Here is a 17,622-nt window from a genome sequence, read left to right on the forward strand (position 1 = left end):
AAATTCTTCTAAGGAATTAAAGGAGAGGAAACAGCCCTTCACTTCATTTTATGAAACTATTAAAACTAATACCAAACCCAAATATGCAAAGTATAATAAGAAATGAAAACTACAGGCCAATTTCATACATAAATATAGATGCAAAAATCCTCTAAAATATCAGCCAAAAAACCTCAGCACACATGAAAGAATGCATCATAACCAAATTGAGTTTATTTCACAAACTATAAGCACGGTTAACATGAGAAACTTTCTCCAGCATTTTCTAGTAAATAAAATGAGAAAAACTATATGATTAATTCAGTGGTTAGTGAAAAATTTTTTTCAATAAATTCAATACCATTTCAGTACAAAAGAAATACCAAATCTATAAACAAGGAAGAAAACCTCTGAACATGATAAAGGTTATAAACCAAAAACTATGATATATTTCACATGTAATGGTGAAACATTATAAGCATTCTCCTTAAAATTAGAAATAGAGGATGTCTAATATTGCTGCTTCTACTTAACATTGTAGTGCAGGTCCTATTAGCACAATATTAAGACAAAAACAAAAAAAATTATAAGAATTGGGAAAGAAGAAACAGAACTGTTATTATTTGAAGATTATTCAATAGAAAGAAAACCTAGCTCTCCTTCCACCCTTTGAGGACATAACAAGAAGCTGTCTATGAACCAGGAGGTAGGTAGGTTTTCACCAGATACCAAATCCTGTAACCTTGATCTTGGACTTCCCAGTCCCCAGAACTGTGAAAAAGAAATTTCCATTGTTTATAAGCCATCCAGTCTGCAGTACTTTGTTACAGCAGCTCAAATGGACAAAGACACTATTCAACATTTTTAAAAAAATAGAAAGGAAATAGAATTTATGGATAATAAAACTAATATTTATGATCAATTTTTGAAAATTAATTGTGTCTCTAGATTTTAGAACAAATTAGAAAATGTAATTTTGTAAAATATAGCATTTATATACTATGGGAATATATATGATAAATACACAATACCTAGGAAAAAATTCCCCAAAAGATTTATAAGACTTTTCTGCAGAAAATTATGAAATATCATCTGAGAATATTAAGAAGTGCCTAAATAAATGGGAAAAATATGTCCATGGCCAGGAAAACTTAACATTACGACAATTCACATGGCCTCAAATTAATCTACACTTTAATGCAATTCCAATAAAAACTACAATGGTGTTTTCCTATGGAATTTACCTGACTCTCAAATTAATAAGGAAAGACAAGTGCAAGAAGAACCAAGGCTCTCCTCAAGACAATCTACCCTGACTCTCAAATTAATATGGAAAGATAAGGGCAAGAAGAGCCAAGGCACACCTCAAGACAATCTGCAGATTCAATGAAATCTCTATCAAGTTACCAATGGCATTTTTCACAGACCTAGAACAAAGACATTTAAATTTGGATGGAAACACAAAAGGCCCTGAATAGCCCAAGCTTGAGAAAGAAGAATAGAGCTTGAGGAACCATGCTTCCTGACCTCAGACTATACTGCAAAGCTATAGTAATCAAAACAGTATGGTACTGACACAAAAACAGACATAGATCAATGGAACCGGATACCCATGCAACTAGGGTGAATTAACCTACAACGAAGAAGGCAAGAATATATACAATGGAGAAAAGACAGTCTCTTCAATAAGTGGTGCTGGGAAAATGGGACAGCTACCAAAAAATGAAATTAGAACATTCTCTAACACCTTATACAAAAATAAACTCAAAATGGATTAAAGACCCAAATGTAAGACCAGATACTATAAAACTCCTAGAGTAAAACATAGGCAGAACACTCTTTGACATAAATTGCAGCAATATTTTTTGCTCTGTATCCTAGAGCAATGGAAATAAAAGCAAAAATAAACAAATGGGACATAATTAAACTTAAAAGGCTTTGCACAGCAAAAGAAACCATAAACAAAATGAAAAGACAACCTATGGAATGGGAGAAAATATTTGCAAATGATGCTACTGACAAGGGATTAATTTCTAAAATATACAAACTGCTCATATAGCTTAATATCAAAAAACAAACAACCCCGTTTAAAAATAGGCAGAAGATCTAAACAGACAATTCTCCAAAGAAGACATACAGATGGCCAAAAACCACACAACAACATGTTCAACATCACTAATTATTAGAGAAATGCAAATCGAACCTATAATGAGGTATCACCTCACACCAGTCAGAAGAGCCATCATTAAAAAGCCTACAAATATAATAAATGCTAGAGAGGAAGTGGAGGGAAAGGAACCCTCCTACATTGTTGGTAGGAATGTAAATTGGTGCAGCCACTATAGAGAACAGTATGGAGGTTCCTTAAAAAAATAAAAACTGAGTTACCACATGATCTTACAATTCCACTCCTGGACATATATCCAGAGAAAAATATAATTCAAAAAGATATATGCACTCTGGAGTTACTGTTGTGGTGCAGCATAAACAAATCTAACTAATAACCATGAGTTTCGGGTTTGATCCCTGGCCTCGCTCAGTGGGTTGAGGATCTGGTGTTGCTGTGAGCTGTGATGTAGGTTGCAGATGTGGCTCGGATCCTGCATTGCTGTGGCTGTGGTGTAGGACAGCAGCTGTAGCTCTGATTTGACCCCTAGCCTGGGAACCTCTATAGGTTGTGGGTGCGGCCCTAAGAAGCAAAAAAAAAAAAAAAAAAAAAAAAAAAGATATATGCACTCTGATGTACTTAGCAGCACAATTTACAATAGCCAAGACAGGGAAACATCTTAAACGTGTGTCAACAGAATAATGGATAAAGAAGTGTGGTATATATGTTCCATGGAATGTTACTCAGACATAAAAAAGAATGAAATAATTCCATTTGTAGTAACACGGGTGCACCTAGAGATTATCATATTAATTGAAGTTAAAGACAAATATCATATGATACCACAACTGTGGAATCCAAAAAAATGATACAAATAAACTTATTTACAAAACAGAAATAGACTCACAGACAAAATAAAACAAAGTTATGGTTACCAAAGAGGATAGTGGGCATGGAGGAGGGGTAAATTAGGAGTTTGGGATTAACAATTACACACTAATATACATATAAAATAGGTAAACAACAAGGACCTACCATAAAGCACAGGGAACTATATTAGTTATCTTGTAATAATCTATAATGGAAAAGAATCTGAAGAACATATATATATATGTATATTTACAACTGAATCTGTTTGCTGTACACTTGAAACTAATATTGCAAGTTAACTACACTTCTTTTTATGGCTGCACCTATAGCATATGTAAGTTCCCTGGCTAGGGGTTGAATTGGAGTTGTAGCTGCTAGCCTACACCACAGCCACAGCAATGCAAGATCTAAGCTGCATCTGTGATCTATGCCACAGTTTACGGCAATGCTGGATCCTTAACCCACTGAGTGAGGCCAGGGATCAAACCTGCACCCTCATGGAGACAGTATCAGGTTCCTAACTTGATGATCCATAACAGGAACTCCCTACCTCAAAAAAAAAAATGTTTAAAAAAGAGGGGTGAAAAAGGGGGAGCTAAAACAATTTTAAAGAACAGATATTAGAACCACAGTATAAAGGATAAAGCTATGGTAAGTCAATGTTGTATTGGCATAACCACAGATAAACTGGCCAAAAAAACCAAAAGAGAACAATTAGGCTAGTCCCTTTTCAACATTAAAAAACACACCCAAGTGTGGGAAAATTGTTTCCCTACTTGGGACAAGAATTTTTTACTTATAAACTGGGCATTTATCAAAATAATGAGAAAAATTTTAAAGAAACTCTTAAGAACAGGGATATCTAAATATGCCTGGGAAAATTCACAACATATATATCAACTTAGTGTTAGACTTAGATTTGTACTGGGGCCAAAAAGAAATTTCATAGATTATCTGATGTCAAATAAACTTCAAACATTCTTTCAGCAGGCCTGGGCAAGTTCACCCTCAAATGTCAAATTTACTTATAAACATTCATCTTCTAATAGACTTTTCTAGCCTAGTTTTTGCTCCAAATTTGACTAAGAACTGTGCCATTTTCCATATCCCTTCATTCTTGTCCAATCAATTACTTGCTTTAACAGAAACAACAGCATCCATGCAGGGATGGTTGTGTTTTTTAAAGTGAAAATGATATTATTTATTGTAAAAATAAAATTGTATCTTTATAGAAGTCCATCAGAAATAAGTTGCACCAGAATAGGCAAAAACATGTCTGGGTACAGTACTGTGGCCTTACCCAACATCTCACTCCTCTCACTTTTTTTTTTTCAAAAGATACATGCCAGGAGAAGCTGATGTCAGCAAGATCGTGGACTAGGAAACTCTAGGCCCTCATTCCTCCATGGAAACACTAAATATGAACAATAACAGACACACTGAAACAGCTCTGTGGGAGATATAAAAAGTAATCAAGGATTTGCAACCAAACCCTCAAGAAAAACCCATACTCAAAATGGTAGAATACTTCATGGTGTTTTTGCTCACCCTTGCCTCACCCTTCCCTGGCGTAGCACAGCATGGCTGGGAAAAAAATCATCCAATTCTTGGCTCCTCCTTTGGGATAGAAGGAAAAGACTTGATATTGTTTTCAATGTTCTAGCATGTCAAGGAACTTCCTAGGAAACTGGTTTCTATTCCGCTTGCCTTAGAGCTCAAACATAAATGATGGCATAATATGCATATCAGACTGAAGGCCACTAAAAGCAGTGGCAGTCACTGTGTCATGTGAGAGATACAGGAGAACTATAACCTCATGGGTGCCTGGATGAAAGAAATGATAGGTGAGAATATTATATGGTGAGGAATACTATAGGACACCTAAGGTATCAAGAAGAACAGGAGTGATATTCTTACTGAAATTAAGACATTTTAAAATAGTTGTGTATATGGGGAAATTGGGGGAAAAAAGCACAAACACAGGCCCAGGGGAAACCAATGCTTAGAAAAGACCTGAGAAGACCTTAAGCCTTCACACTGGGAAAATCAGCAGATCTTTCCTGTACATAGCCAGTCTACAAAGGCTAGGATAGATGGCTGTTTTTTTTTGTTTCAAGTGTGCAATTTTCAACAAAAGATCACAAAGCTTATACGTAAACAGGGAAAGATGATCCAGTCAAATGAATAAAATAAATTTACAGAACCTAACTCTAAAGAAATACAGGTTTTGGACTTATGGAGACAACAATTTTAAACTACAGTCTTAAGAGCTAAAGGCAAAAATCAAGAGAGAACAAAAGGAAATAAGGAAAATAATACAGAAACAAAATGAGACTATCAACGAAGAGCGAGAAATTTTAAAGAACATTTTAAAATAACTTGAAAAACTCACTAGCGAGGATCAACAATACACTTGAACAAGCAGAAGAAAGAATCAGCAAACTTGAACCCAGAGCACTTCAAGCTATTGAGTCTGAAAGTCAAACAAAAAAGAATCATTAAAAATGAATAGACTCTATGAGGCTTTATGGAACATCATAAATCAAGCCAATATGCATATTAGGAGAGTCCCAGAAGGAGAAGAAAGAAAGGGGCAGAGAACTTATTTTGAAGAATAATGGCCACTTCCCAACCTTAAGAAAAGACACAGATATACAAATACAAGAAGCTTGATTAATTCCAAATAGGATAAACTCAAAGAAAATCACATTGAGACACATACTAATAGTGTAGAAAGTTAAAGACAAATCCTAAAAATCTAGAGAGTGGCAAGAAAAAAGCAAATCATTACAAAAAAAAAAAAAGTGATCTTCAATAAAATTACCACCAGGCTTCTCAGGAGAAACTTTGTAGGCCTAAAAGCAGTGGAATGATATACTTAAAGTGCTAAAGAAAAAACTGTCTACCAAGAATTCTATATCCAGGAAAACTGTCCTTGAAAAAATGATAGAGAAACTAAGACATTTCCAAATAAATTTTAAAAATGAGGGAGTTCATTACCTCTAGACCTGCCTTAAAGAAATTCTAAAGGGAGTCCTTCAAGTTGAAATAAAAGGACATTAGGCAATAGTAACTTGAAGCAATATGAAAATATAGTTTTCTGCTAAAGGTAAATACATGGTTAAATATAAAAACCAATATTACTATAATTTTGGTTCATAACTCCACTTTTTTCTTTTACAGTATTTAAAAGAAAAAATCATAAAATAATGATAAATACATGTTAATAGTTATAAAACATATAAAGTTATAATTTTAGACATCAATAACATAAGTAGGAACACGGAGCTGTAAAGGAGAAGGTTTTTATATGCAATTGAAATTAAATTGGTATCAGTTTAAAATAGATTCCTATAGCTTTGGGATGTTATATATAATGACCATGGCAAACACACAGAAAGTATCTACAGAATACACACAAAAGTAATGCCAAAGGCATTTTTTTTAAAAAAAGTCACTGTAAAAAGTCAAGTAAACACAAAGGCAGGCAGTAAGAAAGGAAATAAGGACGAAAAGGTATAAGACATACAGAAAACAAATAACAAAAAGGCAGTAGTGAGTCCTTCCCTACTAGTAATTACTATGAATGTAAGTGGATTAAATTCTCCAATCAAAAGACACAGGTTGGTAAAATGGATTTAAAAAATCCAGGATCAACTGTACCTGTCTATAAAAGATTCACTTTAGAACTAAGGAGACATATGGGTTGAAAGTAAAAGGATGAAAAAAGGTATTCTATGGAAATAAGAACCAAAAGAGAACAGGGGATTAGTATTATCTATACTAATATCAGATAAAATGAACTGTAAATCTAAAATAAGAGATAAAGATTAAAGTTTTATAATTATAAAAGATTCAATTCACCAAGAATATATAAGAATAAAAAACATATTAGCACTAAACATGACAGTTCTTAAATATATGAAGCAAACATTGACAGATTGGAGGGAGAAAGAGACAGCAACATAATAGTAGTAGGAGACTTCAATATCTCATTTTCAATAATGACTGGAACAAAAAAAGATCAATAAAGAAACAGAGGACTTGAATATCATTATAGACCAACCTGACCTAATAGACATATATGAAAATTCCACTCATGAATAGCAGAATACATATTTCTTTCTCAAATGCACATGTTACATTCTCCAGGACAGATCATATGTTAGGCCACAAAACAAGTCTTAATAACTTTTAAAAGATTAAAATCATACAAAGTATCTTTTCTGATTGTAATGAGATTAAACTAAAAATCAACAGTAGAAGGAAAACTTGAAAATGCACAAATATGTGTAAATTAAACAACACAGTCTTAAACAACTAAGAGGTCAAAGAAGAAATCACAAGAGAAATTAGCAAATATCTGAGTCAAAAGAAAATGAGAACACAACATACCAAAATGTATAAGACTTACTGAAAGCAGAGCTAAGGGGGAAACTTATAGCTGTGAAATGCTTACATTAAAAAGAAAAGTCTCAAATCAACAATCTAAACTTAAAAGTTAAGGAACTAGAAAAATAAGAGGAAACTAAGCCAAAAGCTAGCAAGAAGGAAATAATAAAAATTAGATATGAAATAGACATAATAGAGTAAAAACAAACAAAATCATTGAAACCAAGAGCTGGTTCTTCAAAGGGTAACAGACTGACAAACCTTAAGCTAGCCTGACTAGGAAGAGAGGAGAGAAGAATCAAATAACTAAAATCAGAATCAAAAGAGGGTATACCTCTACCAATTTTACAGAAATAAAAAAAGATTATAAGAGGGATTTCCTGTTGTGGTACAGCAGAACTGAATCCAACTAGGAACCATGAGGTTGTGGGTTCAATCCCTGGCCTTGCTCAGTGGGTTAAGGATCCAGCATTGCCATGAACTGTGGTATAGGTTGCAGACACAGCTTGGATCTGGCATTGCTCTGGCTGTGGTACAGGCCAGCAGATATAGTTCTGATTAGACCCCTAGCCTGGGAACCTCCATATATTGCAGGTGGGGCCCTAAAAAGAGAGAGAGAAAGAAAGGATTATAAGAAAGAACTACGAAGAACAGAATTCCAACAAATTGGATAACCTAGATGAAATGGAAAAATTCCTAGAGACGCACAACCTACCAATACTGAATTAGGGAGAAACAAAATCTGAACAGATCTATAACTACCAAAGAGATTGAATCAGTTATCAAAAACCCCTCATCAAGAGAAAGCCTAGGGTCACATGGCTTCGCCAGTGAATTCCACCAAACATCTCGAAAAAGAACAAAGTTGGAGGTCTTACACTTCCTGATCTTAAAATTTATTCCAAATTTACAGTAATCAAAATGGTGTGGAATAGCATAAAATCAGACGTACATATGAAAGAAACAGAATAGAGAGTGTAGAAGTAAACACTCACATATATTGTCAAATGACTTTTGACAAGGGAGCCAAGAGCATTTAACAAGAAAGAAAGAACACTATTAAAGAAACAGTGCTGGGAAAACTGGATATTCACATACAAAAGAACTATGTTGTACCTCTACCTTATACTATATACAAAAATATACTCAAAATGGATCAAAGAACTAAATGCAAAATCTTTAACCATAAAACTCTTAGAAGAAAATATCAGGGGAAATATTCATGACATTGTATTTTGCAATGATTTCTTGGATATGACACCAAAAGCACAGGCAACAAAATAAAAAAATAGATAAACTGAACATCAAAATTAAAAACTTCCATGTGTTGTTCCCATCGTGGTGCAGTGGTTAATGAATCCAACTAGGAACCATGAGGTTGTGGGTTCGATCCCTGCCCTTGCTCAGTGGGTTAAGGATCCGGTGCTGTTGCCATGAGCTGTGGTGTAGGTCACAGACGTGGCTCGGATCCTGCGTTGCTCTGGCTCTGGCATAGGCTGGCAGCCACAGCTCCAATTAGACCCCTAGCCTGTGAACATCCATATGCTGGGGGAGTGGCCCTAGAAAAGGCAAAAAGACAAAAAACAAAAAAAAATTCCATGTATCCTTTGATGGAAACAAAGGAAGTGCAACCCACACAATGGGAGAAAATGCAAATCAAAACCACAATGAACTATCACCTCACACTCATTAGGATGGTTATCAAAAAAAAAAAAGAAGAATAACCAGTGTTGACAAGGATGTGAAGAAATTGGAATCTTTGTGCATTCCTGGAGGAATATAAAAATGCTGCAGTTACTATGAAAAAAAGTATGGAAGCTCCTCAAAAAATTAAAAATAGAATTACCAATTGATCTAGTAATTCCTCCTCTGGGTATATTATCAAAAGAATTGAAAGCAGGATCTGGACGATATATTTGTATACCCATGTTCATAGTAGCATTACTCACAATGACCAAAAGGTAGAAGCAACCAAAGTTTCTATCAACAGATGAATGAATCTATAAAACATGGTATATACACACAATGGAATGTTATTCAGCCTTTAAAAAGAAGGAAATTTTGACATGCTACACTATGGATCAACTTTGAGGACATTACACTAAGTGAAATTAAGCCAGTCCCAAAAAGACAAATACCATGTAATTCCACTTAAGACACCTAGAAGAATCAAATTTACAGAGACAGAAAGTAGAACAGTGGTTTCCAGAGGCTAGGGCAAGAGAAGATTGGGGAGTTATTGCTTAATGGTATAGAATTTCACTTTTGCAAGATGAAGAGTTCTGAAGATAGATAATGATGATGGTTACACAATAATATGAATGTACTGAATGCCCTTAAACTGAAAAATGGTTAAGATGATAAATTTTGTTATATGTATTTCACAACCAAAAAAATTGAAAAAAATTTTATGACACATGCTAAAAGGAGAAAAACACAAAAGTAAAAATATCTTAATCCGGAGTTCCCATCGTGGCGCAGTGGTTAACGAATCCGACTAGGAACCATGAGGTTGCGGGTTCGATCCCTGCCCTTGCTCAGTGGGTTAACGATCCGGCGTTGCCGCGAGCTGTGGTGTAGGTTGCAGACGCGGCTCGGATCCCACGTTGCTGCGGCTCTGGTGTAGGCCGGCAGCTACAGCTCCGATTCAACCCCTAGCCTGGGAACTTCCATATGCTGCAGGAGCGGCCAAAGAAATAGCAAAAAGACAAAAAAAAAAAAAAAAAAAAAAAAAAAACTTAATCCAATGATATAAATTTAGTGGGAATTTTATTATAAATAATTGAGAATGCAAATTTCTTTCCTCTACAAAAACCAATTATACTCTAAATATTTAAAATTTTTCTACGCATTTTCCATTTGTTATTATGATAAATATATTTATAAACTTTGTTTAACATAATGGAAAAAATTTAAATATTCACTTCAAAAATAAAATGTCTGGGAGTTCCCGTCTTGGCGCAGTGGTTAACGAATCCGACTACGAACCATGAGGTTGTGGGTTCGGTCCCTAGCCTCGCTTGGCGGGTTGAGGATCCGGCGTTGCCTTGAGCTGTGGTGTAGGCTGCAGATGCGACTCGGATCCCGTGTTGCTGTGGCTCTGGTGTAGGCCAGTGGCTACAGCTCCGATTCAACCCCTAGCCTGGGAACCTCCATACGCCGCTGGAGCGGCCCTAGAAAAGGCAAAAAGACAAAAAAAAAAAAAAAAGAAAAAACTAGCAAAAAACAAATAAAATGCCTGGAGACACTTAAAATAAAAATTTTATTTAAAATTTTTAAAAATAAAAATTTTGGAAAAAATCTGAAAATTTTCACTTTTAAAAATAAAAAGACTAATTATATTTTATCTCTGATTTTAGAGTCTCCTGAATTCTCAGACATATGCATATATGAATATGTATTAAAATTATTTAATTAAAATACCTGGTTTAATATATTCTACATGTTTCCACTACAGTACATTTTTACTTATGATTTGATCTTTGTATTAGCAAAAACACTGTCTATCAGTGGGGTATTTGGCATGAGAAATATAGCTAGCATGGCTGAAATAAAGAGGAATATATGAACTGATGAATATGGCTCTATATATTATAAAGGAACACTATCTTAATGATTAGAGTAGAATAAAAGATGTTAAACTCTCATAGAATGTAATACATTTAGAACACCTATATATCAAAGCTTGATGCTATTTTCAGACCACAGAAATACTACACCAGCCACTTAGAAATTTGGGAATGGTCAATCCATAAGCAGTAAATCTGTTAAAAGCCTGAAACAGATGAATAATCTTTGACTTCCATATTTCAATAATGTTAATAAACTATGTTTCAAAAAATATAGGAATTAAAGTTAAATTTAGACTCCAATGTAGTTTTTTTTTTAGAATATGCAATAAAGTTTAGTAAGGGAGGAGATTTCTATGAAAATTGAGCATTGACTTCTACAGACTATAGGATGTGACTGGGGGAAAAGCTTCTGATTTGAGCTGCCCTTCTAAGAAAGGGTAAAGTCTGAGGTGACCTTATTTTAGGAATTTCATTAGGTGAAGATTTGTCTTCATCTTTAGACGAGATAGCATTGTTTTCATCTTCAAAAGGATATGAGGTAACTTCATTTTGAGATGGGGTAAAGCTACGAGCATTTTTATAAAACGAAGTAAATCCAGTATTGTGGAGAATAATGGGAGTTACACTTTGAGCGGGAGGCTGTTGAACCACAGCTGGAGAATTACTTCTACTGTAACTTTTTAAACCAGGATGAAGGAAATTTTTCTTTAATTGGTATCTTTCTTGAATATCACTGGCAATTCCATGTTGTTGAGAGGAGTAGGAAATTATAGTTGGAACAGTAAGGATGGTCTCTGTGCTCTGATAGATGCTAGCAACAGTGTTCCGATGGGCTGAGGAATCAACTTTTGTTTTAGAACTCATAAAATGCTTAGTGTTATAGGCAGGTGAACTAGAGCTTATATATTTCTCAGCATCAGTAATATACGAAGTTTTATAAGTGATTTCAATTTCATTTGGATTAAACATGTACTGACTACTTGAATGAGTATCAAAAAAAGTACTAGCACTCTCATAACAGGAAACTACATTCAGTTTGGGGGCAGAGAAAAGACTTCCAGATCTAAATCGAAAATGTGCCGAGCGAGATTTTAAATCACGGAGGCTTCCTTTTTCTTGAGAATCAAAGTTAGCTCTACTTTGTCCAGAATGAAGTGAAGTATTGCTTTTCTGAAATTTAGCAAATAAAGAATGTCTTCTTCTGAAGAAAGATGAGCAAGAAGACGTATCTGATGAAGAAGAGAAATTTTTACTTCCTCTAGGTGAAGTGCCTCTACATTTCGAAGTAGGACGAAGAGTTTTAAAATCAAGAGATTTTGTTGACTGAGTAACAGAAGAGGTTCCATGGTGCTGGGGGTCTGAAGTAACTTGATCTGCAAGATATTTTGGTTGGAAGCTCTGGTCCTCTTTGCTGCAGCTAGAGTGAGAAAAGTGTCAAATGAGAAAAAAAATAGGGTGCACAAGTAAAAACCTGCCAAGCTTCCTGAAGAATAATAGCTACCTTATAAACATGGAAACAACATAGAATAAGAAATGAAGGCAGCTGAAGCTGATAGTCACACAGATGTACCCAAAAGAATACCTAAGTCTAAAAGATTATTTCTAACTACCTACACAGTACCTACCCACTCTATTAAACCCTGGCAAGATAAGTTGAAAGAACCAGGGAAGGAGACAGAAAGAAAAGTCAGGGAAAACATATGAGAGGACACCAAAACAAAAGGATTCCCTGAAGGAAGATGTAGAACTTCCTGTTTTGAAAATAAGAAGTCATAGTATCTGTTTGAGAGTATTACACTACCATATCTAAAGGAGTTAATAAGTAGAATAAAAGTATACCTTGCTGACTAACACATTTCAAAATATTAACCATGGATGAAGCAGAACCTCTCCAGAGTGAATATTTCAGATAAATATCCAGATATTCCAGATATTGTTATTGCAGGAAAGGAAAGGAAGCATTAAAGCTTGGTTTACGAGTATTTCAATGTTCTCTAGCACAGGAAACATATGGAGAAGTGCTTTTTTTTCTTTTTGAAGGCTTACCTTAAGCATTTTCCCATATTGAATTTAACCCAAAGTAAATCTCTCCCTTCTTTCTAAGCCATCATCTTTAAGCCATAAAATGTCCTGTATAGGTGGAACAGGTTAAAAGCTGAATGCTTAAGCTGCATGTAGAATTAACATGGCAATAACACAGAATGTGATGACAGCAGATTCTAGAATCTAATGACATCAGTTTAGAATAAAACTGTTCTGTGGTTCATCTTTCTGAAAAGCTGCAACTCATGGGACTGCGAAATGTGTATTCTAATTTCATTATGTTCATGGAGACAGCTTTCAAATCAAGGGAAGAGAAAACAGCAGGATGAAGGCAGTAACATAATATGACCTCTGTACAGTCTTTTACTTTGGACTCTAACTGCTCTCCACATCCACAGCCTACTAACTCCTTTCACTTGAAAGCTTTCCCAGGTTTTTACACCCTCCAGTGATATGGAAAATTACTGTTACTATTCAGACTTTGGTCTGAAGATACACCAAAAAGAGAAAAAAAAAAAAAAAAAAAGGCTAAATAGAAATGTCATGTCATTCCCTCCCAAAAGAAATAAGCTTAATCTACCCTGGCATTAAAGCATGCTATCTGATTACATGGGCCTCGTGCACAGGTTACAGAGACCTGCTTTGTCACTGCTTATAACCCCTTGAAACAACTTAAGCCCATCTGAAGGCAAGATTAACAGAGCTATTGGAAAAGGAATATTGTCTTCTCCCTTTCCAAAACAATTTGGAGAACTGTCCATACAAGAGATGGGGAAGGGGGGAGCCAAAAAGGGGAAAAAAAAGAATTTGGGGGGAAGGAAAGGTATGGATTTGGAGTCTGGGGTTAACAGATGCACACTGTTACAATAAGAATGGATAAGCAGGGAGTTCCTGTTGTGGTGCAGCAGAAATGAATCCGACTGGCATCCACGAGGATGCAGGTTCAATCCCTGGCCTCGCTCAGTGGGTCGGGGATCCAGCGTTGCTGTGAGCTGTGGGGTAGGCTGCAGGTGTAGCTCGGATTCTGCATTGCCGTGGCTGTAGCAAAGGCTGGCAATTCAACCCCTAGCCTGGGAACCTCCATATGCCACAGGTGCAGCCCTAAAAAAAAAAAGAATTGATAGGCAATGTGGTCCTGCTGTATACCACAGGAAACTATGTCCAATCACTGGTGATGGAACATGATGAAAAATAATATGAAATAAAGAATGTATATATATGTGAGTGTGTATATATGACTGGGTCACTTTGCTGTACAGCAGAAATTGATAGAACAATGTAAATAAACTATAATAAAAATTTTTTTAAAAGAGGTATATATAGTCATTTATGACATAAGACACTCCGTCAAATATACACACACACACATTTTAAACTTCTCCATATCCTGAATACCCTAATACTACCTTCTGTTTTTTGTTTTTTTTTTTTCCTTTCTAACAACCTTCTTTGGGACACCCTTGATCAAATCCCCTTTCAGAAGCCTAACACTTTCTAAGGCTCACCATATAATTGTCAATTTGTAATCTGATTTCACCCAGCATAAAAGCTAATGAATTAATCTGTTAATGTTTCATGGTTGCTGGCAGAAGACATACAAACCTTGCATCAGAGACGGTGGACTTTATTACTCACAGCAAATCAAGCAATGTGGTAACCAGCTTATTTATGCTGTTCTCCTTGACCTCAGAACCCACACTCGCATTTTCAGTGAGCTGTGTTTCAAATAAAGCAACACTGGGAATTCCCATTGTGGCTCAGCGGTAACAAACCCAACTAGTATCCATGAGGATGCCAGTTTGATCCCTGGCTTCACTCAGTGGGTTAAGGGTCCAGTATTGCTATGAGTTGTGGTGTAGGTCACAGACATGGCTCAGATCCGGTGTTGCCATGGCTGTGGTATAGGCTGGCAACTACAGCTCCAATTCAATTCCAAGCCTGAGAACTCCCATGTGTTGCACGTGCAGCCCTAAAAAGCAAAAAAAGAAAGCAACACTGAGCTTAGGGAACCCCTTACTTTTACAGCAAGCAATAATCAAATCTGCTAAATCTGCTGTTGGTCCAGAAGGGAAACACCTCATTCCTCAAGGTTTTTCACCACAACCCAGGGAAATGGCCTAGATAATGAGTGACCATACAGACATTACACCCTTCACAGGAATTAACTCAAAATGGATCACAGACCTGAATATAAAATGCAAAACTATGAAGCTTCTAGAACATAACACAGGAGAAAACCTAGATACATTTGGGTATGGCAATGACTTTTTAAATATTACACCAGAGGCATGATCCATGAAAGAAATAATTGAGAAGCTTTTGCTCTACAAAAGATGTCTAGACAATGAGAAGCTATAGACTGATAAAAAGTATTTTCAAAATACACATCTGAAAAGGACTGTTATCCAAAATATACAAAGAACTCTTAAAACTTAACAGTATGAAAGTGAATGATCTAATTTAAAAATGGGCCAACAAGCTCAAGAGACACCTCACCAAAGAAGATAAACAGATGGCAAATAAGCAATGAAAAGATCCTCCACATCACATGTTATTAGGGAGATGTAAACTAAAACAATGAGATACTACTACACATCTACTAGAATGGTCAAAATCCAGAATATTGATAATACCAAATACTGATGAGCTATGGAGCAACAGGCACTCTTATTCATTGCTTGTGGGAATGTAAAATGGTACAGCCACTTTGGAAAACAGTTTGGAGATTTTTTTCATAACTAAACATTCTCTTACCATATAATCCAGCAATCACACTTCTTGGTATTTACCTAAATGAGATGAAAACTTATGTCCACTCAAAAATCTGCACATGGATGTTTATAGCAGCTGTCTTCACAATTGCCAAAACTTGGAAGCAACCAAGATGTCCTTCAGTAGGTGAATGGATAAACAGATTGTGGTACATCCCGACAATGGAATATTATTCAGCACTAAAAAGAAATGAACTATTAAACCGTGAAAAGGTATGGAGGAAACTTAAATGCACATTCTAAGCAAAAGAAGCCAATACAGGCTACATACCATATGATTTCAACTACATGACATTCTGGAAAAGGCAAAACAATGGAGACAATAAAAAGATCGGTGGTTCCCAATAGTTTAGGAGGAGAGAGGGATGAGCAGGCAGAGCACAGAGGACTTTTAGGGCAGTGAAAATACTCTGTATGATACTGTAACAGTGGATACAAGTTATTACACATTTGTCCAAACCCACAGTTTACAACACCAAGAGTGAACCATAAGGTAAAAAATAGACTTGGAGTGGTTATGATGTATGTATAATTATATGTTTATCAGTTGTAACAAATGTACCACTCTTAAGGAAGGTACATGGAGGGGGAGGTTATGCATGTGTGAGGGTAGGGATTGCACAGGAAATCTCTGTACTGCCACCCCCTCAATTTTGCTCTGAAGCTAAAACTGCTCTAAAAAAGTAAAGTCCCAATATTTAAAAAGATCAGGGAGGGAAAAGGGAGGTCAGGGCCTTACTTGGCATACCCAGCAAGAGGTGTAGGCAAATGGGAAGCTCAGAGAGGATTGTCTCTCACTACAGCAATCTATTATTTTCTTCCCTTTCTTGTGAGATTACTATCTATTGTCCCTAAATCACACCAAGATCTGTGAGTACCTTGTCCAAAAGGTACTTCTGGAAACTGAAAATCTTTTGCAAACTGAAGCAATAGATTATATAATGATTATAAAGTTTCTATTTAAAACTTCTCTTTCCAAAATTGGACCAGCTTTGTTGTTTAACATTGCCACTAAAGATCTCTAAAAGAGGTATTGCTCACTGAAAACCTCAAAGGAAATGATGAAGTTATGACCAGATCTCAACGCTGACAAATACCTCTGCCCAAAGGAGGTAATAAACAAGATCAGATCACTCCCCTCCTCACCCCATTGAAGTAAATCCACGATTATCAATTTAAAACAAAAGTTTGTGTATGTGTGTTTGGGGAATAGGGAAAAAGATCCAGATCTGCCTAGATATTTGAAAGCACAAGAAACTGCATGCTAGCATGGGTAATATCTAAAGGATGTATAATGTTTTTTCTGGATGGAATACTTACCTAAATCACTAATCCTAAAATCAGCCCCTCATTGCTTATTTTTAAAGGAACCATAATTAGACACAGCCCAAAAGATTAGTCAGTAAACTGTCATAATGGTAAGCATCTAAAATAGGCTTCTCCTTCAATCCATTCCCAATTCTATTTTATCAGTTCCATGTTCCTAAGTAGCATCTTCATTCATCACGTCCTATGGTCACTAAACTTCCTCCTTTGTTACCTCTGCCATTCTCTTCCCATCAAGACCAATACCTCATCATTACATATCTCACTCTGCCTCAAGGACAGCTTGTTTATCTATAATTGCTACTAATTAAAACTACAATTTTGTCATGATAGCTCAGCCGAAAGTTAGAAAATCTTCTAGAACAAAGCTTCTCAAACTTTAGATACGTCAGAGTCACCAGGAGAGCATTTAAAAATACAGATTTCTGGGCACAATGAGGAATCCCAGAGATTGCGATTCAGTAGGTGTGCAGCTGGTCTTGAGAAAGTACATTTGCTTCAAGCTTCCTGACTAGAGGGGGTATTGATGTTGCTGGTCCACAAACCACACTCTGAGTAGCTA

The 17,622-nt window shown here is 35.7% G+C and overlaps 2 protein-coding genes across 44 annotated transcripts in view; both read right to left on the reverse strand.

The window, feature by feature from the left end:
- RMDN2 (regulator of microtubule dynamics 2) overlaps positions 1 to 17,622 on the reverse strand; it is a 95,916-nt gene that overhangs the window by 57,179 nt on the left and 21,115 nt on the right. For 10 of the 43 annotated variants that reach the window (XM_085019558.1, XM_085019555.1, XM_085019556.1 and 7 more), the window contains one exon: positions 15,753 to 15,914. The exons of the other annotated variants lie outside the window; for them this stretch is intronic. The gene's annotated coding sequence lies outside the window, so the exon portion shown is untranslated. The remainder of the gene's footprint in view (positions 1 to 15,752; positions 15,915 to 17,622) is intronic. 43 annotated transcript variants of the gene reach the window in all.
- LOC110255304 (uncharacterized) lies at positions 11,198 to 13,133 on the reverse strand. Its single transcript, XM_021087961.2, has 2 exons — positions 12,967 to 13,133; positions 11,198 to 12,337 (listed from the first exon to the last, which is right to left on the reverse strand). Exons 1-2 carry the CDS (start codon positions 12,981 to 12,983, stop codon positions 11,302 to 11,304), a joined length of 1,053 nt encoding a protein of 350 aa, XP_020943620.2. The 5' UTR covers positions 12,984 to 13,133; the 3' UTR covers positions 11,198 to 11,301.

The sequence above is a fragment of the Sus scrofa genome, chromosome 3 (genome assembly GCF_054392235.1).
Source record: "Sus scrofa isolate SSC_HxYL_T2T_F1_AM1 chromosome 3, Sscrofa_HxYL_maternal_Yorkshire_Landrace_v2.0, whole genome shotgun sequence".
In the NCBI taxonomy this organism is placed as follows: domain Eukaryota; kingdom Metazoa; phylum Chordata; class Mammalia; order Artiodactyla; family Suidae; genus Sus; species Sus scrofa.